The sequence below is a fragment of the Camelus dromedarius genome, chromosome 2 (genome assembly GCF_036321535.1).
Source record: "Camelus dromedarius isolate mCamDro1 chromosome 2, mCamDro1.pat, whole genome shotgun sequence".
NCBI lineage: Eukaryota > Metazoa > Chordata > Mammalia > Artiodactyla > Camelidae > Camelus > Camelus dromedarius.
The window spans coordinates 71,742,190-71,766,974 of record NC_087437.1 but is presented as its reverse complement, the minus strand read 5'-3'; the positions used below and the strand labels follow the sequence as shown (position 1 = coordinate 71,766,974).

The following is a 24,785-nucleotide window of genomic DNA, read 5'->3' as shown; positions in this document are numbered from 1 at the left end:
ATCATATTTCATACATGAATACATACTTTTAAGATTTGTCTTCAATTTCATGCCACATAACTCTTAAATATCACAAACTCTCTCATTCTAGAAAGAAATAACATATTTTTGATTTTACTGCCACAAAGTATGGAGAAAAATTCCCAGAAATAATTAAGCCACTATATATAAAAATGGAAATAAAGTTACATATTAAAAAAGATTTTTCCCACAATAAAAACAATGAATGCCAACAGAATATTTGGAGAGTGTACAAAGTTAAAACAAAACTCTCTACCCCAAAGCAACTACTGTTATATAACCAGCTGTGCACAGGGTAGTTCATAGCAGTTGATCATTAGCTGAACATACCCTCCCATGTGACCCCACCTAGGAAAGATGGCAGTGTCTTTGGCATCTTCCTGATAATAACCAAATGCTGATTGAATGCCCTTCACCAAAGGAGCCATTTTCCCCATAAGGATGCTTAGGTCTCATGTTTGTTTCCTTCATTCCTGGAAAGATGTCAGGGCCTTCATTCACACTAAGTGGTAAGTAATGATGTATGTATAAATCTGAGCCACAGAACTTACCTCAGTTGTTCTTAATTTTGAATTATGTCACCCATATTCTGCAAGTGTCAATCCTTTTCTTGGGAAAATAACACGAACATCTTTTAACCATTACAAGTTAATATTTTAACCAATATAATGAGTTAATTATTACGATTTCACTGAAGTTTGTTTTTTGTATATATATACACAAAACTGGCTAAATGCTTCTGGAATTATAGGACTGGGTAATCTATAGATATAGTCAGGAGCATAAATTCTGGGCTTTTATTTGATTAGGTTCTTGATAGTAATTCCATTTAAGATAATGTAAAAAGTGGGAAAAAATTATTACTAGCAGATAGCTGGAGGCTTTGTGATACGTCACAAAAGAAAAAAATTAGCACAAAATTAGCTTAAATAATTTGGTGTCCTCATACCTACAACTAAACCAAGTCATCTTTTAGAAACTTTTGTGGATAAACCAGGTACTATCTTTTCAATAGAGCTGATGAATTACAGAAATGGAACCACAGAAAATCAAATTATACAGTATGTGCCTATCCAACAGTTAGCTATCTTGGCTAGGTATGATAAGGACTGATAACCAGATTCAAACTTATATTTGTATCTTATTACCCAAAAAATGTGAAGTAGCTAAATCCTGAAGTAAACTTTGTTAAAGAGGCTCATCTATATTCAAACCAAGTTGTATGACAAGTTCTACAGTAGTTTAGTTGCTGTCAACACATTGGCCAGATAAAGGGAAATTTAAAGATGATTTTAAGCATTCCTGCTTGGCAAAACAGCAGTCTCGATTCAGAAATAGCCTAATGCTAAAATTAAAATCAAATTTATTTTAGGCTTACTGTCCGTTTGAACTGCATATGTTTTGGTAATTCTTCATTCATCTGTAGTAGTTTCCATAATTCATTCCTCAAAGCTTTGATTTGTTCTCTCTTTCCAGCCTTGATCTCTTCCACTTCTTTCATTAATTTGTCATGTTCTCTTTTTCTTCTGGCATTCTCAATACTGAAAACAGAAATTTAAAAGGATAACAGGTTAAAGATACAGAAACAAAGAGAAAATTAGTATTCAATAATTTGGAAATTCATTTAGCTTGGTCAACTTCGGTAAAACGTTGGTTTTGCAAAACCTAGAAGATATTTATCAAAAATTCCCATACCTGTAGGCTTTAGGATCATCAATATCTTCTGGAATTGGTTCTGATTCTATCCCAAACTGTAGGAAAAGGAAAAAAAAGGTTAGTTCCTTTAAACTGCATATTTCCCTTAAAGTATGTAATAAGGAGTAAGTCGAGAGTTTTTTCCTGCTAATTTCTAACAGTCGTAGTCGTATTTTCACAAAAAATAAACCAGGGAAAAAATGTATTTGTTTCTATTTCACTTAAAGGGATAGGTGGAAAAAGTCTTGAAACTCAATCACATGTATGCAAAATGTTAGTATCACCATATTCTCTTAAAAATGTGAATTATTAATATTCATGTGTTAGTAACAAAAAATACAAAAAGTCCTCCAAGTCACTTATTTTAAAATACTGTTTTTTAGCATATCCCTTTCATACATGGTTTGATGTCCCCCAAAATACCCCATGTGTACACTTTAAATATATGTATTTTTAAAATTTTAAGTTTTTCACTCAACCTCATCAAAGGCATTCAATGGGAAATACATAGGATAATATAATCCTTCTCCTTGAGAAAGATATGAAATATGAATCTCCCTTTAGAAATTAATTAAAATTAAGGAGTACTATGAAAGTAAATCACTTATTCAGATGCTGTGCTGAAAAATATCTTAAGCTGTTAAAGAGGAATTATAACACAGCCAACTAAACAAAAAGACTTAGTTTGCTAGCTAACCAGTTCTCAAGTAAAACTGAACTTGTTTATTTTCTGTTCTCTTTGTTCTATTTTGCTGTCATTTGTTGTAAAGAAATAAAGATTCTCTCTTGATCAAGTTGTTTAATTACAGTACTAGTCTTTATACACATAAAATATAAATCTACATTTATGTAACACAAGGTTTATGACTTTCACAAAGTGAAGTCATAAAATATGACCAAGGTAAGAGAAAGTGATGGCTAATACATTTTACTTACTTGATTGAATTTTTTTATTCTTTTATTGCTCAGAACTAAGCCCCTTGGTTTTCCAATATCAGTTGTGATTTCCAGGATTTGATACTGGAATCAGCCAACCAGCTCCTGACCTCAGCTGTCTACAATAAATTTCAGTTAAACAAAGGGGCTTCCAAACAGTTCCAAAATATGTACCAATTGCTCTCAATCCTGGCTGCACAGTAGAATCAGGGGGGCTGGGGTGGGGCGAAATTATATAAAATACATATGGTCCCCAACTTACAATGGTCAACTTAACAACTTTTTGACTTTACAAAGGTGCAAAAGCAATATGTACTCTGTAGAGACCATACTTCAAGTTTTGAATTTCAAGCCTTTCCTGGCTAGGGATATCTGACAGATCCTCTCTCACCATGCTGGGCAGCTGCTGCAGCCACAGCTCCCAGGCAGCCACACGATCATGAGGGCAAACAACTGACAGACTTACAACCATTCTGTACCCATGCAGCCATTCTCTTTTTCACTTTCAGTACAGTAGGCAACAAATTACATGAGATAGTCAATATTTTTTGTTAAATAGGCTTTGTGGTAGTTGACTTTGCCCAACTGCAGGCTGATGTAAGTATGCTGAGCATGTTTAAGGTAGGTAGGCTAAGCTGTGATGTTCAGTAGGTTAGGTGTTTTCAGCTTATATTTTCAACTTATGATGGGTTTGTCAGGACACAGCCCCACTTGTATGTTAAGTTGCAGAAGGTCTGTACTGGTGCCTCGGCCTCAACTTCAGAGATTCTGATTTAATTGCTCATGGGTGGGGCTCAGGTATCTATACTTTAAAGTGCTCCCCAGTAATTATAAAATACAGTAAGAACCTCAGACCTATGCAGAGCTTGGCTTTTTATTTTGTTTATTGAATTCTTTCTGATTTTGCCTTCTTAAAAGCAGAGTCTGCTTGAGTGACTTAAGAGATACTGACCGCAGTTGTACATAAAAGAACACCATTATGCAAACATGGAATGGGTTTTTTTCTCTCCAATATGGGTTTACATAGAGAGAGTTAGCACTAAGTAGAAAGATAAAGATTTTCATCTTGCTCGTACACTTTTCCTTTTTAATCCCTCTTCCTGAGCTGGATCTCTTTAGACAACAGTCCATTCTCCAAGTCTTGCTGCTATTAATAGAAATGGAAATTTACCTGATCATATCTTCCCTACATTCTTTGTATGTTCTTTTGAAGTGGGCTACCTGTTAAATAGGAAGCCAATGTGCTCATAAGAATTTTTATTATGGTCTTTCTAATATAATTTCTTATTCTTTAGGAGCAGTTCTAATGGTTATTAGTAATTTTATCAAAGGATCCATTTTGATAATAGAAAATTCAGGTCCTACAATAGGGTAAAGAAATATAATTTGGGGATCCGAACCCTCAATCTTTATTACAAAGCCAATAATGTATTCTGCCTAAAAATAATTTAACTGAATCTTTGATGCTATTGTCATATTCTAATAGTAAAGACAATATTTTTACAACCCCTCTCAAAGGTACAAATTATGGTATACATCCTACATGCACCTCTTCAACAAGCGAACAAATAAACAAAAGGCAAAATTTATATCTGAAAAAAAATCCATCTTGAAAACAAAAATTTGATTGAGAAAGTGATTGAGATAGAAAAACAGATAGTCTTTTTAATTGGGGGACTTCTACACCTTTAGTAATGAGGTAAATTCAACATCTTTAATATTTGGTAACAGAGGCACCAGAAAAGCAAAAACATAATACTGCTAGGAAGGTAAATGTGTCTAAACAGTTTCATTTTTAAAGAATATGAGTGTTTTAACATCACTATATTAAAATAAAGTTTTCATTGTTGTTAGTCAGATAGTTACCTACCCTTGGAGATGGCACTTTGGCTTTCATGCCTTTCTTTAACTCAAATTCAGAAAGAATGCTAAAAACAAAGATATTACTATCTGCTCCAGCAGTCACCAAGAAACGATCATCAAAGCTAGTGGAGAGGGACTTAACACATCCATAGTCATTGTCATGCATATTGAAGTGCCAGTATTCCTCCATGTGGGTCAATGAAAGATCGTCGTGACTTAGGATATAGACTCGAATTGCTCCATTTTGCATTCCACAAAACATCATATCTTGGGTAATGCTATGAAACAAAAGGAAAATAAATTGTTTCTTCATATTGATCTGAAAATGTTTTACATTAATTGACAAACAGCTAAATTTTTAATAACAAAGGTGTTATGAACTAAACTGTCCCCATCAAATCCATATGTTGAAGCCCTGACAAACTATGGCAGCCCTAGCAAATTAAGACAAACAGGTAAGAGGAGGAAAAGCCAATATGAAATCTGGAGCTATTTATCTTTGGTCTTCAAAAGAATGACTAGCATATATGCTTAATCCTCAGTTAGCAAAGGACTAATGATTCAATTTGTGATTTCTCCAGAATCACTGTAACCCTGAACCTTCATTATCTGACCATGCAGTAGCATCTTCCTAAGCAACAGAAAGAAAATCTGTACAATTCAATTGTGTGCTACATTCTGACAGAATATTTGATGAAAGGGATTGAAATAGTTTCAGGATTATCTTCGGTTCTACTTTATTCATTTGCTTTATTTAACTAAACATTGTTTGAGTGCCTTTTCATTTGGACAGTTCTTTAAAACTGACAATATTCATCATGAACAAAAACAGCCAATAATGGGGTAGTTTTTTTTTTTAAAGCTTTCTGAAATTCTGTTCACCTGAAAGTGATAGTTCTGATGGGATTATCCTCTGTATCCTCAACAAGACGGAAATCAAAAGGTTCATCTTTCTTCGCTGTGATATCACTGTTTCTGTCATATGGGGGGAACTCACAGTGATACAGAAAACCAGAATCATAGCCGCCCTGAAAAGGAGATAAACAACATAGAACATGATACCTGAATGTAAGACACACATGAGCACATGAGGACTTTTTGATCATTTCAAATTTTAAAACATAAAACAAATGTCTTAAAACATCCATATTTATATGGTTTCTATCATTATAAGTTTTATAAAGCATTTCCATTTTTTCATTTACATGCAGTTATATAATTATAATAATACATCTTACAATGATTTGTTCCACTTAAAAGGCAATATAAGAGAGACTTCTTGTCTTCTTCCCACTTCTACCTACCTACTGAATTTCGTTGTATTTTCAGTATTACTCTGAATAAGTAGTGTTTAATAATAGAGTTTTACAGGTCATGGTTTTCAAAGATTTTCCATCTAGGACACTTTCTTTTTCTCCCGGAGGCTACTGCCAATTCTAAAAGTGGCAGCTGAGAGGCCAAGAAGCTAAGCAGAGCAAACTGTAGTGTCTTGGATTTAGGGAGAGAGAATTTCCAGGGTCCTCCAAGGAGCAGTCATTGTAAACACACCTTCCACCGGGCTTTCCATTACAACCCTGGTGCACTCTTCCCCACATGTATGAGTAAACTAGGTATAGACTGGCACTCACAGGAGGTAAAGCCTAATTTCAAGTCATCTCAGTCCCTGACTGGATGAAAGAGATCCAGGATTTCTAGCTGCTTTCCAGAACCAAAAATAAGTCTCCAGAAGAGAATGGCAACATACAGAGACTCAAGCTAATGCTACAGTTTTTCACATACAAAGGCTAGCATTTAATTTAAAAACAAAAACAAAAACTAGGCATAAGAGTAAAAACAGATCAAAGAGACAGAATTATAAGAGAGACTATGATAGAGGTGTTTTCAAAAGGGAATTCAAAGTAACTATGATTAAGGTATTTAAGGAAATTGAAGGAAATATAGAAAATTTTAGAAATCAACTAGAATTTATAAAAAACAGTACATAATGGAAAAATGAACATTCTAGAATTGAAAAATAAAATGACAGAAATTAGAAATTCAATAGATTGGTTTAAAGGCAACTTGATCAAGCTAAAGCTAGAGTTATGAAGCTGGAGCAGAATAAAAAAACAAAACAAAACAAAACAACACAAAAAACAAAAGTAAAAAACAGACAAAGGCAGGAGGGAGAAAAGAAGGATGGAAAATACAGCCAAAAAGAGGAGTGTAAGACACATATGGGACATAGTGATGAGGGTTAACATACATAAAATTGGAATTCCACAAGGAGAGAGTAAAAAGATGGACTAGAAGCAATGTTGTAGTAGATAATGTCTGAGAATTTTCTAAAACGGAGTAAAAATATGTTGAGATTCAAGAAGTGTTGTGAACCACAAGCAAGATATATATGAAGAAATTAGACCTTTTATCACCAAATCTTAAAACCGACAAGAGAAAAAAGATACATGAGGTTTCAAAGAAACACCAATAAAAAGATGTAGCTGGCAGAATGGAAAAGAAAAAATAAAAAGATACCAAAGTTTTGAAAATATCTAGCAGAAACAGAATTTTTTAAAAAGACAAAATAGGCACTATAAAGCAAAAATCTCTCAAAATCCAAACCAGAGCATTTCCCACCAACAGACCAACACTAAAGAAAATATTAAATGCTATTTTTAGGCAGAAGATGCAATTACAAAGATATAGAAGGGAATTAACAGCAAGAAAAAGGATAAACCAAAATGATGCTGACAATATAAAACAATAGTAAAATGCCTTTTGGGGAGTTGGCAAATAGTTGGGTCAAGCAGGGTGAGTGTCTCTACCTCTGAACTATACCTTAACCTTGTGCGCCGGTGCAGTTTAATGGTTAAGAGCATGGACTCTAGACCCAGACTGCCCAAGTCCAGATCCTGGTTCCACTTCTCATTAATTATACAACCTCGGATAAGTTCCCTAACTTCTCCGTGCCTTGGTTTCTTCTTATGTAAAACGCGAAGTATAAGAGCATTTATTTTATAGGGTGGTCACTTAGACTGGTGCCTGGTATAGAATCAGCAAGTTTCCGTACTTAGCAAACAAAAATACAGAATGTATATTAACTTACTGTGGTAATTATTTTATGATATATGCAAGTCAAATCATTATGCTATATATCTTAAACTTACACAGTGCTGCATGTCAATTGCACCTTAGTAAAACTAGGAAAAAAAATTTTAAATACAGGATGCACAGTTGAATTTGAATTTCAGATAAACAAATATATTTTTAATATATGTATGTCCCATGTAATATTTAAGTGGCAACCCAAAAGGTAAACAATATGTGTTATAAAATTAATAATTTTTGCATGTATGTTTCAAGGACAGTAGATCTCTCTTATATCACAGTTGCTTCTGTGCCCCTCTCCTTCATGGTATGAGGACACTTCCAGAGGGCAGGGCCATGTCTTACTTATCCCTTTACCCCTTGAACTCAACACAAGTAGCCATCAATAATTCTTTCATAAAACACATAAGACAGACAAAGGGTAGATGCACAAATAAATGGAATCTTAAGGTGTTTTCATCACTACTTTCTATCCTTCTTGCTGCTGGCCTTCATACAAGTCGCTATGAAAGACATATTTCTAAGAAAAGCTGAAGAGGAGAGGAGTTAACTCTCACCACGCCTTATAGCAACAGTCCTTAGCTAGTCAGTTCCCTGGCCTGGCCAAAGGTCTGAGACCAGTTATGCATTAGTGATAATCTTTCAAATATACTTTTGTGTCAATTATTACTTTTTTTTGGTGAATGGAATTGAAATCTGTGACAAGTTTATAATGAAGGAAATCTCACTTTGCAATAGATTCATAAAATGTTTTGTAAGAGTAAAAAATATATAATTGTCACATCACTGTGACAGTCCCAGGTATTTGTCTCCCCATTATTTTTCTCTTCTTCCTTATTAGCCACATCCCAATTTCGTTCAGAGAGGCAATGTCACCATTTAAAAACAGTCATTTCCCCGGACTTCCATGTGGCCACAAAGCAGAGTTATAGATAATCAAAGGCAAGCAAAAGTCTACTGGGTAGTACTGTCATTAGAATCAATATCTTAAAGCAACAGATGCAGCTGGAAAAGCCTTTTGGCCTTTGCCCTTCTCCTTTGGTTCTTCCCCCCTTTGACCTCCTCAAACATGTATGATTGTCATAGATAACAGATATAACAAGTTGTCATATAAAAAGGATACTAAGATGATATAAAAACTCACATTTATTCATCAAAATTCATACTTTCGACAGTAATTAATAAATGAAGACTTAACATAGAGTAAGGAAGTAAGAATGTGCTGGAAATAATAACCATATTGGATTAGGGCTGAAATAAAATTTATTACATTATTACTCACCAAAGAAACCCAGAACTTCCCTGGTCCAGAGTAGAATCCACAGAGGATGTGACAGGGGGTTAAAGGAATAAAGATTTCGGGCAATGGCTCCTCTTCCTCCTCCTCCTCTTCCCTGTGGAGTTCCCTTTCTCCATCTTCTCCCATCTCTTCTGCTAGCTTCTTCCTTCTTTCCTCCTTTTCCTTCTCCTTCAACTCCTTTCGTTTCTTTCTCTTTTCAATTTCTATTAATCTCTTTTGCAAAAGGGATATTGAGGAGATATAAACACAGCCATAATTCATTCATTCATTCACACTATTAGAGATGACAAAGAAAGTAAGAGGTAGACAGTCCTACAAAAACTCACATCTCTAATGTAAAAATGTCATTCAAAAATAATTATCAATTTGGGGGATGTATTTTTATTGTTAAAATTTTAAAATCATTGGAGTGACTTTCTGTCTTACTCCCACTGACCCTGGTTTTACAGGAAGTATTTTGACTTTGTTTTCCTAATAGAAAAGCTAACTACAGTTTCTCTTAGAGCCTATCACTGTCACTCCATGAATTAGGCATATTGAAATAGTCCACGAGGGAAGTTGTTTCTACATTTAGTGGTACAGTGATTCAGACCCTCTGCCTCTGCCAACTATTGCAAAAGCCTCCTAACACTGGCATCCCTACCTCCCATCTTTTACCTCTTTATTCCATTTTCCCCTTAGAATTAAATTCCAAATTTATATGATCGCATCACTCAATCCTCTCCTCAAAAACTCACAATGGATCCTAATGGCCTAAGAATTAAAACACCTTGGTTGGTGTTTAAGGAGCCCCACGTGGTGGTCACAATTGCATCCCTCTGTCTCAGAGTCCATTCTTCATTTCCCCCAAACACCAAAAACTCTTGCAATTCTGCCTTCCTTCAGGATGTTCTCCCAGCTTTAACTGCCTTCTTCCCCATTTTCATCTTCTCAAAATCCTTCCCATTCTTTAAGTACTAAATGTCACCTCCATGAAGTCATCCTTGACCTCCTTTCACCCCTCCATCAGAATCATATATTCTTTCCTGTGCATGCCCCTAAAATTTTATTTGCACCATGATTTTCATATCTATTCATTACCGCCTCCTAATACAGTTAGCTACTTTCCACCAGATAAGCTCCTTGAACTCAATGTATTAATCATCTTTGTTTTTCCCTAGCACTTAACACAGAATAATTTATATTCTAAGAAAAAATTAGAAGATAATGCTTCAAGGATATTTCATACCAGAATCTTAGATTTGACACTTGAGAAATGGAAACATTTTATGCACATGTCTTTGATTTCATAGGAAACTACATCATGATCCTCTTCTTCCTCCTTTACAGTTGGAAATGGAGCTTCGAGAACATAGCCATTCTCACAGATTATCAGTAAAGTACTTTCAGGCTAAAAAAATATTAAACAGTTCATTTACATTTAGGCAAATATTTTAGGAGCACAGTTCAAAAAAGATTTTAAACCAAGGAAAATATAATTGCTATATATACTAGCCATTTTAAAAAGCACTTATTACTAATAATAACTACAGGATTAGGTAGGATTAAGTAAATCTTCTTAATCTTTATACACAATTATTAATAAAAATTATTATATCATTATTCATGAATAAGCTAAGTGTTAAAATTAGGTTTAGATTTGTTTCCCTTACGATGCTAGTACATATTTGCTGAGCCAAAAATGTCTTTGTGAAATATGTTTGGCCAAATATTAAAATTAGGGCTGCCAAGGAAAATCTGCAGTGTGTGGATAGCATACACAGCCTCAGCCTCCTTTGACGGATCATCCTCTCTCTGCCTGAGTTTATTTCATGTGGATGTTCCCAGGGTTTATGTTCTCTTCCCTCTTCTCCTTTCTCTCCATAAACATTCCCTGGGAAATATTATAGCCAACCAAAGCTTCATTACCACTCACAGGCAATTAGACTCCAAATTAATCTTTCTAGTCCAGACCTCTCTCTTGAGCTCCAAAATCATGTATTTAACTATGTATGGAAAATCCCCATGTTGACATTCCATAGATACATTATTCAAAATGTTGACCCATCCAGTTATTTTATTCTACATGTATTTATTATACACCTACTATGTACTCAGAATTTTATAAAGTGCTAGAGATAAAATTATAATAAGAAAAACAGGTATAGTCACTGTCATTATGGAGCTTACTTTCAGTGGGAGAGCCTGTTATTTAGCAAGTCATAAATAAATGTAAACTATAACTGCAACAAGTGTTGCAGAGGTACTGCAAGAGAAAGATTATGCAAGGCTTCCTGAGAAGGTGGTACCTAAGACTCAAGGTAAAAGACGAGTAGAAGATAATTCCATAATGACTTAGTGGAGGGCTTGAGGGAGAAGACTGTGTAAAGAAAATAGTATGTGCAAATATCCTGTGGCACATTTGGGCTCATAAGGAAGATGTGGCCTTGTTGTATAACCTAGGTCAAGAGAACAGAGTGAGAAGAGAGATTGGGACAGAGTCTTGGGGAAACAACATTCAACGGCTGGGGGAGGGAGAGTAAGAAGCGGTGGCAAGATGTAGAAGAAAGAACCAGGAGAGCATAATGTCTCAAAAGTTGAAGGGAGATGGTATTTCAAAGAGGAAGTGAGGGTCAACAAGGTCGACTGAGACTAAGGGGGCAAGAAGGATTAAGTACTAAAAATGTTAAATGGATACCACTGGTGTCTTTAGAAGAGCAGATCTGGTGGAATTATGAAACAAGAAAGTAATAAGAGTGTGTTAAGGAGGGAGTGGGAGGTAAGGAAATGGAGGGGAATAATCAATCCCCTTGAGAAAACTGGGAGAAGAAAAATAGGACAGTCACTGGAGGAGAACATAAGGTCACGGAATTTATAAGTGGGAGAGGCTCGAATATATTTAAATACTGATGGAAATGACTGAGTAAATAGGTAAGGTTAAATTTATATGACAGAAAACGAAAATGAATCGTGTGGAATCTTGGGACAGTGGGAGTAGAATCCAAGGGTCACAAGGGAGAGCTGGCCTCAAAAGGAAGGCTGACAGCATCTCTACTGTAAAACAAAAAGAAAAAAATGGGAAGAGGAGCAGGCAGATGCAGAGGTAACAGGATTTTATGATTGGTAGTGGGAAGGTGAAAGAGTTCCCGTCAGAGGGCTCCTAGTTCCTGTGAAGTAAGTGATGCTGAGAATGAGAGTGAGAGTGCCAGCCAGTGGGAGGCTTGAAGCTTTGAGGAGTGGAGGAGTTTACAGTGGTCACTGTGGGTGAAAGACAGCTGATAAGAGCCATGTCACAGGATTGCTAAGCCACACCACGAATTGTGTGGCGACCATTTGAGTCACTAAGTTATGGAGAAGCTAATCTTTCCTGGTGTGTGATTATCTCCAGCTGCCCTTGGTAATCAATGTAGGCAAATATAAATTAGTTGGGGACATTTAGGGATGGATTTTTGCCAGATGTGCATTAAAAAAAAAAGAAAAAACCAGGAGATCAAGGCATTGGAATAGTGTTATTGACCCTTACTGAAATGAAGAATCATGAAATTTAAGCTGGATGTAAAAGGAAGTTAAGAGTGGACTTAATGGGTGAGAGAAAGCAAATGGTGAATGAACAAGAGGTGCCTGTGACTTCAGAACACAGGTGGAGCAGAAGTAGCCCAGTGAACAGGCTGGACGGGAGAGAGTTTGAGGCAGAATGTGAGATATCTGAATGGTTGACTTTTAAGACTGAGTTCTTACAAGTTGTTATGGTCTGAATTGTGTCCCATCAAATTCACATGTAGAAGTCCTAACCCCCCATATATCCAGTATATGACTGTATTGGGAGATGGGGCCTTCATGCAGGTAACTGTTACAATAGGATCATTGGGGTGGGCTCTAAACAAATATGACTGGTGTCCTTATAAGAAGAGGAGATTAGGACACAGAGGGACAACCACACAAGGACACAGTGAGAAGGTGGCCATCTGCAAGCCAAGGAGAGAGGCATCAGAAGACACCAAACCTCTCAGTACCTTGACCTTAAACTTCTAACCTAAGGAATGGTGAGAAAGTAGATTTCTGTTGCTTAAGCCTCCCAGGCTGTGTATTCTGTCATATACACTCTAGCAAACTAATAAACAAGTGGTAATAGTGCCCAGTGGGTGGCTGTGAAAGTGTGGGAATGAGCTGGAAAGATCGTGGGAAATGAAGAGGTCAAGAAACTCAGAGGCTGATGTGGTTTGTTCAATTAGGCACATGGTGTTAATGTCATTCAGAATAATTGCTTGCACTTTGGGTAAAGATAGCTATATTCTCAAAATTTTAATAAAGGGGTGGGATTGACCAGGTGATAAGATTTAATAACAGTCTAAAGAGAGAGAAGGTGATGCAGTGGAATTATAAGAGCCTCAAAACATCTGTGCTTTTATCTTAATTTTACGAGTCTCAAGTCATAAAACTAATACATAAATATTGCTACAAATGAAATCAAAGTTAACTATTATATTTCTCTCTCTGATCTCAAGTAGATATATTGAATGCTAAGACACTGATGTGTATTCTTCCACACTTTTCTCTTCCAATAGAATTTTTTCAAGAGGTTAAAAGGGTATTCATTCACTCTTTCAGTGAAGATATAGTCAACCCACATCCATGAAGATAAGGTAGTCAATCACGTTAGAAATAAGACATCAGGAGTAAGAGTCAACAAAACAAAGATAATACCCCCCCCAAAAAAAGTCCTTAAAAACTTCAGATGTTGAAATTATCAAACATAGTCCGAAAAACAATTATGCTTAGTATGGTTAAAGAAATAAAAGGAAAATCTTGAAATAGCTACAGAAAAAAAGCCTAAAAACAAAACAGATATGAAAAATAACCAAATAAACTTTTAAGAACTAAAAAATACAAAAGCTGAAATTAAGATCACATAGGGTGGCTTTAACACCAGAGGAGATCATCGAGGAGATAACTATCTGCAGAAAATAGATCAGAAGAAATTCATAAAGTACAGCCTGGAAAGATTTTTTTAAGCTAGAAAATGCAGAAGATAGGACAAGATATTTAGAGAATAAGATGGAGAAATTCTAACATGTACTTTGATCAGGGTCTGAGACAGAAGGTGGGAGAACAAAAGCAGAAGACAAACAGGCTAAATTTTTTCCCAAAATTGATATGAGTTTTAAATCCATGGATTCAAGCACCTAGATACATTAGAATGAAATTGCAGAACACCAAAATCAGAAAATCCTAAACACTGCCAGAAAAGACAAATTACCTTCAAGGGACTGACAATCACACCAACAGGTGGCAAAAGCAATGGAAGTTCTACAGCAACTGAATGACATCTTGCATGGGTCAAAAGAAAATTATTACTATGTAGAATTCTATGCTAAAAAAAAATCCTTTCACGTCAGAAAAATTTTCAAAACAGAGAAAATAGAATTTGCCAATAGCAGACCTGCAGTAAAAGAAGTTCTGAAGAATGTATTTTGGACAGAAGAAAAAATTCCCAGATGCAAGAAGGAATAACTAGCAAAGAAAGTGGTCAATACATGGGTAATTCTTTGTGAACATCAATTGAATATATCTTGTGAGATTTTAAATGTGAATTGTGAAAGATATTGTTTTTTTAAAATACACAATGATGGAATATCATTCCAGAAGGAAGGTTGAAGGAAGACTGGAAGGTGCTTGCATTGTCTTGGGTAAAGAATTAACATTAAAATTTCATGTGTTAGGGCTTTTGCACAACAAAAGGAAACCAATAAACAAAACGAAAAGACAACCTACAGAATGAGAGAAGATATTTGCAAACGATGTGACTGACAAGGGCTTAACTTCCAGAATATACAAATAGCTCATACAACTCAGTAACAACAATAACAAAAAAACAAACAACCCAATCCAAAAATGGGCAGAAGACCTAAACAGACATTTCTCCAATGAAGGCATACATATGGCCAATAGGCACAAGAAAAGATGCTCAGTATCTCTATTTATCAGAGAAATGCAAATCAAAACTACAATGAGGTATCACCTCACACCAGTCAGAATGGCCATCATTAAAAAGTCCACAAATGATAAATGCTGGAGAGGATGTGGAGAAAATGGAACTCTCAAACACTGTTGGTGGGAATATAATTTGGTGCAGCCACTATGGAAAACAGTATAGATATTCTTTAAAAAGCTAAAAATAGACTTACCATGTGATCCAGCAATTCCACTCCTGTGCTTATATCTCAAAAAAAAAGACAATTCAAAAAGGTACATGCACCCCAATGTTCATAGCAGCACTATTTACAATAGCCAAGATATGGAAGCAATCTAAATGTCCATCATCAGATGATTGGATAAAGAAATTGTGGTATATATATACAATAGAATACTACTCAGCCATAAAGAAGAATGAAATAATGCTATTTGCAGCAACATGGATGGACAGATGGACCTAGAGATGATCATAAGTGAAGTAAGTCAGACATAGAAAGATAAATACCATATGATATGATTTATATGTGGAATCTAAACAATGACAAATGAACTTATTTACAAAACAGAAACAGACTCACGGGGTAGAAAACAAACTTATGGTTACCGAAGGGGACAAGGGAGGGAGGAGGGATGAATTCAGAGTTTGGGATTAGCGGATACAAACTACTGTATATAAAATAGATAAACAAGGAGGCCTACTGTATAGCACAGGGAACTATATTCAATAATTGTAATAACCTATAATGAAAAAGAATATGAAAAGGAATATATATGTATATAACTATGTTAGTTATATAGAAACTAACTCAACATTATAAATCAACTATACTTCAATTTAAAAAAATCAAAGTGTGAGAAAACTGAAGTCTCCATCAAAAAACTATTAGAATAAATAAATTCAGTAAAGTTACAGGATATAAGATTAATATACAGAAATTTGTTGCTTTTCTACATACTAATAATGAACTATCAAAAGGAAAAGGCAGGGAAACAGTCCTGTTTAAAATCACATTAAGAAGAATAAAATACCTAGGAATAAACTTAACCAAAGTGGTGGAAGATTTATACTCTGAAAACTATAAAACATTGATGAAGGGAATTTGAAGATGTTACAAAGAAATGGAAAGACACTCTGTGTTCATACACTGGAAGAATATTGTTAAAATGACCATACTACCCAAGGCAATCTATAGATTTATGCAATCCCTATCAAAATACCCATGACATTTTTTTACAGAACTAGAATAATTCTAAATTTTACATGGAACCATAAAAGACCCCAGAATAGCCAAAGCAACCGTGAGAAAAAACTGTAACAAAGTGGGGAGTAATCATGCGCTCCAACTTCAGACTATACTAACAAAGCTACAGTAATCAGAACAGCATGGTACTGGCACAAAAAACAGACACATAGATCAATGGAACAGAACAGAGAGCCTAGCAATAAACATACACACATATGGTCAATTAATCTACAACAAAAGAGCAAGATCATACTATGGGGAAAATAGTCTATTCAATAAATGATGCTGGGAAAAGTGGATAGCTACATGTTAGAGAATAAAAGTAGAACATCTTTTCACACACAAACAAAAATAAACTCCAATTGGATTATAGATCTCAATGTAAGACTGAAAACCATGAAACTCCTAGAAAAACACATAGGGGAATACTCTTTTTTTTTTTTTTTTTTTAATTTCAGCAGTATAGGGGAATACTCTTTGACTTAAATTGTACCATTTTTATTCATCTCTTAAAGCAAAGGAAACAAAAGCAAAAATAAAACGGGATCTAATCAAACTTACAAGCTTTGCATAGCAAAGTAAATTATACATATAAATAATAACAAAACCCATACTCATAAAGAAAACAGACTGGTGGTTGCCAGAGGTAGGGGTTGGGGGACGGGCAAAGTGAAGGGTGTCAAAGGGTATAAGTTTCTAGTTATAAAATAAGTCATGGCGATGCAATGTACACCATGATAACTATAGTTAATAATACTGAATTGTGTGTTTGTTGTTCAGAGAGTAAGATCTCAAAAGTTTTTGTGTATGGTGATGGATTATTGCCTAGACATATTGCAGTTTCTAATGTATACAAATATCAAATCATGTTGTACATCTGAAACTAATTTAATGTTATATGTCAATTATATTTAAATAAAATGTTTAAAAAGAACTATAATCACTGAAGACATTAATTTAAAAAGAAAAATCACCTCAGGGAGAGGATATAGCTCAGTGTTAGAACACATGCTTAGCATGCACAAGGTCCTGGGTTCAATCTGCAGTACTTTTATTTTTAAAAAATTAAAATAAATGAATAAATAAACCTAATTACCTCCCTCGCCAAAAAAAGAAAAAAAAACTATGTAAAAATAAAATAAAAAAATAAAAATCACCTCAAAAAAAAACCAAAAAAATAAAAAACAAACTCTGTTCTCAGATCTCAGATGGCTCCACTAACAAGTTTGCCGAATGTTCAGAATTGTAATGTAACACAGACTCTCCAAGAGAATAGAAAAAAGAAGGAATATTTTACAACTCATCTCAGGAGATAGAATAACCTTAACACACTTGATGATGAATTATGAGGACAGAAAATATTAGCCAAATCTTATTTATAAATATAGATACAAAATTCTAGTATCAGCAAACTGAATTCAATAACACATGAACAGTTTGCTGAAACAGCTAGTTCAAGACAGAGAACTACAGCCACAGCTCTAAGGGTCAAGATCCCAGGAGAAGGGAAGCTGAGTGAGGTAAGCTGGGCATTCTCTGCAACTCTTTCTCCTAAGCACATTGGGAAACTTACTGCATGGGACCCAGAAGCGAAACAGATTGCAGTGTCTCAGAGTTTAGGCTTTCTCTCAGAGATGAAGAGACAAGCTGAAGGTCAAAGCGGCAAGAAAGTTAGGACTTTGGGGGGCACACGACACCAGAGAAAAGGGAAATGCAGAAAAGTGAGACTGACATTCTGCTGGGCCTTTGCCTTAAAAAAAAGTATTTATATATATAAATACACATATATATACACACATACATAAACACACACACAACCCTAAGCTGCATGGGAACAGGATTTATTCATTTCATCCAAAAGTCACACTATTGTTTACTTTCATTTTTGAAAGATACTGCTACTGGGTATAAAATTGTGGTTTGGAAGTTATCTTCTTTTAGCAGTTTACAGTCCTATATCTATTGAAGAAATTATTAAAATTATTAAAAAATCCTCCAACAAGTAACAACTCAGGTCTTGAGAACAGAAAAGATCTCTTTAAAAAATAATAATAATAAGGTCAAAAATACCTTGATTCCAAAGCTGGCAAGAACATTACAAAAGGGGGAAATTATCACTCTGTTATGAATGTAGACACAAACATCCTTAATAAAATATTAGCAAATTGTGTGTGTTAAAAAAAAAAACAATCACTTGATGTGTGAGGATGACAAGAGGGAGGTCACTTTAGGCAGAGAAGATCATTGTTCAAAGATTAATGCATTAAACAGTGAGGAACAAAGAAGACATAGAAGAAGACAGATTTAACAGATGTTTAGGATGCATAACCAATGGGTGTCTTGGTGAACCACCAAAGTAGGGTGGTTAGAGGTAGGGAAGAGACACCTTTAAAGATTTTCTCATTTGGATAACAGGGATAATGGTGATCCCAGAAAAATGCAGGAGGAGAAAAAAACATGTTTTGGAGAAATTCTAATGAATTTGACTTGAACCCCTCAAAATTACCCCTAGTAATTCAAAAGATCACCAAGTTCTGTCAACTCTACTTTCTACCTATCTCTTGTCCACACAGTCTTTCAAACCTTAGTTTTATTCTTATCTGGAACACAGCTGCACAATAGATCCACCTGCCTCTCATCTGCCCCCTTGTAACTTCTCCATCTTGTTGACTAAGTGATCATGGTAGTGAACAGTGCAGGGAGAATGGTGTGTGTGATGCACCGTTATTGGAAATCAAAACAATGGGCAGAAGCTTAATACATTCAGGAAGGTAGGAGGTCTGACCATTGGGCTGGTGTGAACTAACAGCTATTGCTATTTGGACAATTAAAGTAGGTAGCATATCAGTTACACATGGTAATTTACTTTTTTCCCCAGCTTCACTGTAATATAATTGACGTAACATTACGTAAGTTTAAGGTGTACAATGTGATGATTTGATACATGTATATATTGTGAAATGAGAGTAATTTACTTTTACATTACATTCCCAAATAACATTAGGAATACAAGTGCTAATTGGCACCACTGCCTGCTTGAGGGATTTGGGTTTTTCCTCCTTTTTTTTTTAAACTTATTTTGAAATAATTCGTAAGAAGTTGCAAAGATAGTACAAAGAGGTAACGCGTCCCCTTTGCCCAGTTTCTCCCACTGGTTACCTCTTCTGTAACAATATCAAAACCAGGAAACCAACATTAATATAGAATTGTGTATAGTTCTATGTCATCTTATCACATGTGTAGATTTGTGTAACCATCCACAGCAATCAAAATGCAAACTACCCCATCACCACCAAGATCTCCCTCAAGTTGCCGCTTTATAGTCACACCCACCCCCATCCCACCCATCATCCCTAACCACTGAAAAATGTTGGTTTCTTTTTTAACTTCCTATCTAGGGAAATGATTGAAGGATCCACATTAATAATATATGTGGTGATACAATCGTTCATGTTTTAACACAGAGCATCCTTTGCAGCTCTCGTTCCCTTCACCTACACCCCTTGCACCCACCTTCTCTCTACCGACTCACATACTGCCAATTCCTCAAGATTCAGGTACAGTTATATAAAATAATAACACGTCGACTTCTCCCCTTCTTGATATTCCTGTTCTGTATTCACGGCACATGCCGTCTATACCACTGGTATCACTGATATTTTAATCACCTATTCCCTTGTAAAACCTTGTATTGTTCTGTGATAGAATTATTTAACTTCTAAATATGTACTTTTTTCTTCTTCAAAAGATACCGTTTTGTACTGCTTATTGAATCCATCACCAATGCCCAGCAAAGATGAAAACAATGAGCATTTGTTAATTTTTAAAACATTCTTTGAGATACTATGTTTTCTTTAGAAGAGCTCAATAGATTACAGATGTTACCCCAATAATCCTTGACCGTACTGCTATGCAGTTCATCAGTATTATCATGCTGGAATCTAGTACAGCACCTGGTTTAGACATTCAATCAATATTTAGATGAATCAATTATCCTACGTTCAAAATTAGGGAAATTAGAGGCATTAAATAAGATTAGTTATCAAGGGGGTAGGGTATAGCTCAGTGGTAGAGCGCATGCAGTCCTGGGTTCAATCCCCAGTACCTCCGTTTAAAAAATTTAAATAAATAACTTAATTACCTCCCCTCACTAAAAAAAACAAAGTAAAGAAAAACATTTTAATATTTTTTAAAAGATTAGTAATGTATACTGAATTGCCAATTGTTGTTAGGAAAGAGGCAATGGAAGATTAGAAGAGAAAATGGAAGTGGAAATGGGGGCAGAAGAGAAGTAAAGCAATAAAGATGAGGACAAGTATATTCAGACCTTAGAACTGAACAACTTAATCAGAAGGACTGGCAGACTCAACACAATCTGACATGTGTATCTGGCTAAAGTCGCCATTGTTGAAATAATGTCTGACAGAATCCAGTGTTTGGAGAGCGGATTGTGAGCAAGTAATTAGTTATGGAAGAAAGAGGTGGTGGGACGGGCATGGAGCTCCTGAGTGATGCTCTACTGGTTACGCTGAGCAGCTTCCCTGGCCCCTCACTGCAGGACCCAGGAGTGGGGCTAATAATTCCACCTGCTATTCTCTATCTACCAGATCACTTCATTGTGTAGCAACTGAGAATTAGGCATGAAGACAAATAACTACTTACATGAGAAGTTGCAGACCCCATTAACTGGCAAACAGGTCCAGGGGTAGTAATATAACCGATTGGTTTATAATCCTTTTCCACTTCGAAGAAGAAGACAGTTTTATCTTTACTCTAAGAAAAATAGAAATACTGTCAAATATATATTATTATGAAATCTATTCCATAAAGTACAAAGAAACATTTAGTAACTATATTACATCCACTATATACTTATACCTACAATGATCATATATCCCAGATTTTCTGGGAACATGCTTATTTCAAATATTTGCTTCGTTTTCCCAATGAGAATATTTGACAAACCATGTTTTCTTGTATGTGGGTCTGAAAAAATGATCACCATACCTGTACATGAGATTAATTCACAAAAAAATTCTACAACGCATATGCTCACCTATTTATGCATGTTATTCTCTTAATTTACGACAATTCTATATAAGAACACAGCTATGTTATAAAATACTGATTATACATAAAAGACGCTGCATGATTCCCAGTTGAAAATTTCTATTCATTAAAAATAAGCATTACAACTCAATTTGTAAGAATATTTTTAAATGTCATGCATAGATGATACTGAATACGAATACAAAGAAAGCAAAATGTGGGTATCTTCTTGAAGGAATATCAGCAGATAAGGCATCATTAAGTAAGCAGACTAATAAGGCAAGGTTAACGACAAACATTCAGTGGGAAACAAAAGGAAATCTACTACTTACCCCTGTGGCTAGAATTTCTCCATCACGGTCATAAGCTAAAGCAGTGACAGGAGCAGTGTGGGGTTTGAAAGCCTTTTTTAGTCGAATATCTGCATCCAAAATTCTCTTCCGTCCCACAAAAATTGTGAGCCCTTTTGGATCATAAAGGTCAAGAATTCGAACAACACCATCTTCAAATCCTACAATAATCTGTCCTCCAGTGTAGCTTACCTTAGACAAAAAGAAATGCAAAGGATCTGAAATTAGTTAATTACGAAAGTTGTATTACATAACAGATACTTCAGGATTTTATTTAGACTTAAGTAATTTAACTAATTGACTGTTCATTGGTAATTCCACATACCACTTTCTGGTAACCTCCATCTATTCTAGGACAGTCCCTTATCACTGCTGACCATGAGACAAGTAAACAATGGCAATCCAAACACTCAACGAGTAGAGTGTCTATATACCACATGCCAGGCGCCCATCACCAGCAACCAAGTGTGAGCATAAACACTTTCAACTTGTTTTCACGAATTCACGGTCAAGTGGGAGGACAGACATTAACCAGCCACACAAACATTAATCAACTACACAAATGAATGTGGAATTATGAACTGAAATAAGCATTAAAAGAAAAACATTCTCTGGGAGCAGATAGCAAAGAAAGCTGACCTAGGCTGAGGGAGGAAGAGATGGTGGAGCTGAGATCAGAGGGACACCCAGGAATTAACAAAGTACAGGAACACTTCTGAGAGAGGATATGGCTTGTGCAAAGGTCATATGGCAGGAAATAATGTAACTCAGGAAAAAGTTTGACCAGAGCAGACTGAGTGAGGGAGCAGTGTTTCCACAAGCAGGCACTAGGTCACAAAGTAGCTTACATGTCACATTAAGGATTGTCTTCGTCCTAAGAGCAGTGGGGAGACAAACAGTTTTTAGTTGGGCGTTTGGGGTGGGGAGGTGACATGATCAGATCTGCTATTTCAGAACAATCATCCTAGGTGCAGTGTAGGAAACAGATCTGAGATGGCATAGACAGGATGCATGGGAATCTGGAGGGAGACTAAGTGACAGCTGCTGTACTCCTGGAGACTGACTGTGGTCACCTGGTCTGAGGTGGTGTAATGGAGATGAGAAGTGTGGACACAATTTAGAGGTAGGTATAATGGGTCCTATTTGGTGATGACTGGATATGAGGAATGAGGCAGAGGGAGGTGTCAAGGATGACTGAGACATTTACTAAGACAGGAAACACTGGAGAGGAGTCAGGTGTGTGTGTGTGTGTGGTTTGTTGCTGCTATTATTGTTTTTATAGGAGGGGTGGCTGGGGGCCAGCAGATCATGAATTTAGTTTTGGACATGATGAGTGTGAAGTCTCCTGGAAATCCCCAGATGAAGATGACATACAATCTGCGGCTTAGAGGAGAAGTCTGGGCTGGAGCTATAAATCTGGCCTTGTCTGAATACATTAAGTGTGCCATCTTGGAAGGTATTCACGAGAGGGGCAAGAGCCCTGGTATTCTTTAGAGCAGACTGATCATCCCTGAGGCCAGGCAGTTACATAATCTTAGGAATAAGAAAACTATGTTTCATTCAATTCCAGTTGAATGCTGTTTATTTAAACATTTACTAAGTATGTCAATGTACAAGTAACTCAAGAGGCACTGGAAGTACAAAGAAGAATAAGGTATGGTTGTCGCCACGAAGAACAATCTGGTGGGAAAGACAGTCAATAAAGCAAATCATCTCAGTACACTGTGGTAAGTGCTTTCGGAGAGGTATATGCACAGTCCTTAAACAAAAATCACAGAGGAAGGAGTACCGAGCTCTACTTGAAGGTGGGGTCCCGGAGGGCTATGCAGAGGAGATGATGTTTGACCTGAGATAAATTATAAAGACTATGTGCAGTTTTCCAGAAAGGCAAGAGTGTATGGAGAAGGGGCAACCCTAGCATAATATCCGTATGACCCTTACTTCAATATAAGGCTAAAAGAGAAAACATTCTCTGGACATTGTACAAGCATCTAAATAAATGGTTCAATTGTGAGGGCTGTATTTTAAAGACTCTCGGTGAGAGTGTAAATATATGAGGATAAAGAGTGATTGAGTTTGGTTATCTAAATACTCTGAGGTTTCCACTCAATCAAGCCTCATCACGGTTCTGCTTCTATTCCCTGGCCTGAGTTCTCCTTCTGATCTTGGTCCCATCATGAAATTTCCTGCCAGTCAAACCATCTCCACATCTATTTTGGGCCTGGAATATTTTCTCTTTGATTTCAACCTAAAACAGTAAGGATAAAATATTCCCCAAATATTCCCATGACCTTTAAACACATGGCTGCAAACTCTTTGACATGCATCCCATGGAAAGATGGGGTGGAAGTCCCTCCCTCCTTGAATCTCGGTGCAGCTTGTGACGGCTACACCCACCCAACTGAGTATGGTACAAGTCATATTATGTGACTTCCAAGGCTAGGTCATAAAAAGACAGCAGCTCTGCCTTATTTGTTAGAACACTAGATCTTGGAGCCCTGAGCTGCCATCAAGAAGTGTGTGACTGCCCTGAGGCCACCATGCTGTGATAATGAGCTTTCCATGAGGCATGGGCTTCAGGTAAGCACTCCTGTTGACATCCTAGCTTAACCCAGCCTTCAACTGAGGTGCCAGATGTGAGACAAAGAAGATCTTAGATTGCTCCATTCGCCACCTGGGGCCCCAGATACAATGAAGCAGAGATAACCTATGCCTGCAGTCAGGTGTATGCATTCCCAAACCAGAGCACGTGAGAAAAATAAGATGACAGCTGTTTTGTGCCACTACATTTGGGGTAGTCTATTACACAGCAATAGACAATTATAGTAACTCCCTATCTCTCATTCTTTTTTTTTTAATTTTTAATTTTTTATTGGGGGGGTAGTAATTAGGTTCATTTATTTATTAATTTTTAGAGGAGGTACTAGGGATTGAACCTAGGATCTTGTGCCTGTTAGGCACGTGCTCTATCACTTGAACTATATCATCCCCCCATCTCTCATTCTTTTCCCATAGCTCTTATCATTATCTAACCTGTCACATACTTATTTTGTTTCTTGTCTGTCTCTACACTCTCTCTCCCACTGGAGTGTTTAAGGTTCATGAGGGTAAGTATTTTTGTCTTTTTGTTCATTGCCATATTCCTAGAATCTAGAAAAAGGGCCAGCACATTGTAGACATGCTGGAAATACATAAAATGAATGAAATCAGAGTCAGACAGATAGAGGATAGATACACAAAGTTCTGTTGGGTAATTACTTGGTAACATGGAACTATTTCTACTCTATA

General features: G+C 36.1%; 1 protein-coding gene across 5 annotated transcripts in view; it reads right to left on the bottom strand.

The window, feature by feature from the left end:
* Nucleotides 1-24,785, bottom strand: part of CFAP44 (cilia and flagella associated protein 44) — a 105,275-nt gene that overhangs the window by 43,135 nt on the left and 37,355 nt on the right. For all 5 annotated transcript variants that reach the window (XM_064495258.1, XM_064495251.1, XM_064495242.1 and 2 more), the window contains 8 exons: nt 21,480-21,689; nt 20,761-20,871; nt 10,131-10,292; nt 8,885-9,115; nt 5,398-5,543; nt 4,523-4,793; nt 1,717-1,772; nt 1,400-1,562 (listed from right to left, as the gene is read on the bottom strand). In XM_064495258.1, coding sequence (XP_064351328.1) covers nt 1,400-1,562; nt 1,717-1,772; nt 4,523-4,793; nt 5,398-5,543; nt 8,885-9,115; nt 10,131-10,292; nt 20,761-20,871; nt 21,480-21,689 — 1,350 coding nt within the window. The remainder of the gene's footprint in view (nt 1-1,399; nt 1,563-1,716; nt 1,773-4,522; nt 4,794-5,397; nt 5,544-8,884; nt 9,116-10,130; nt 10,293-20,760; nt 20,872-21,479; nt 21,690-24,785) is intronic.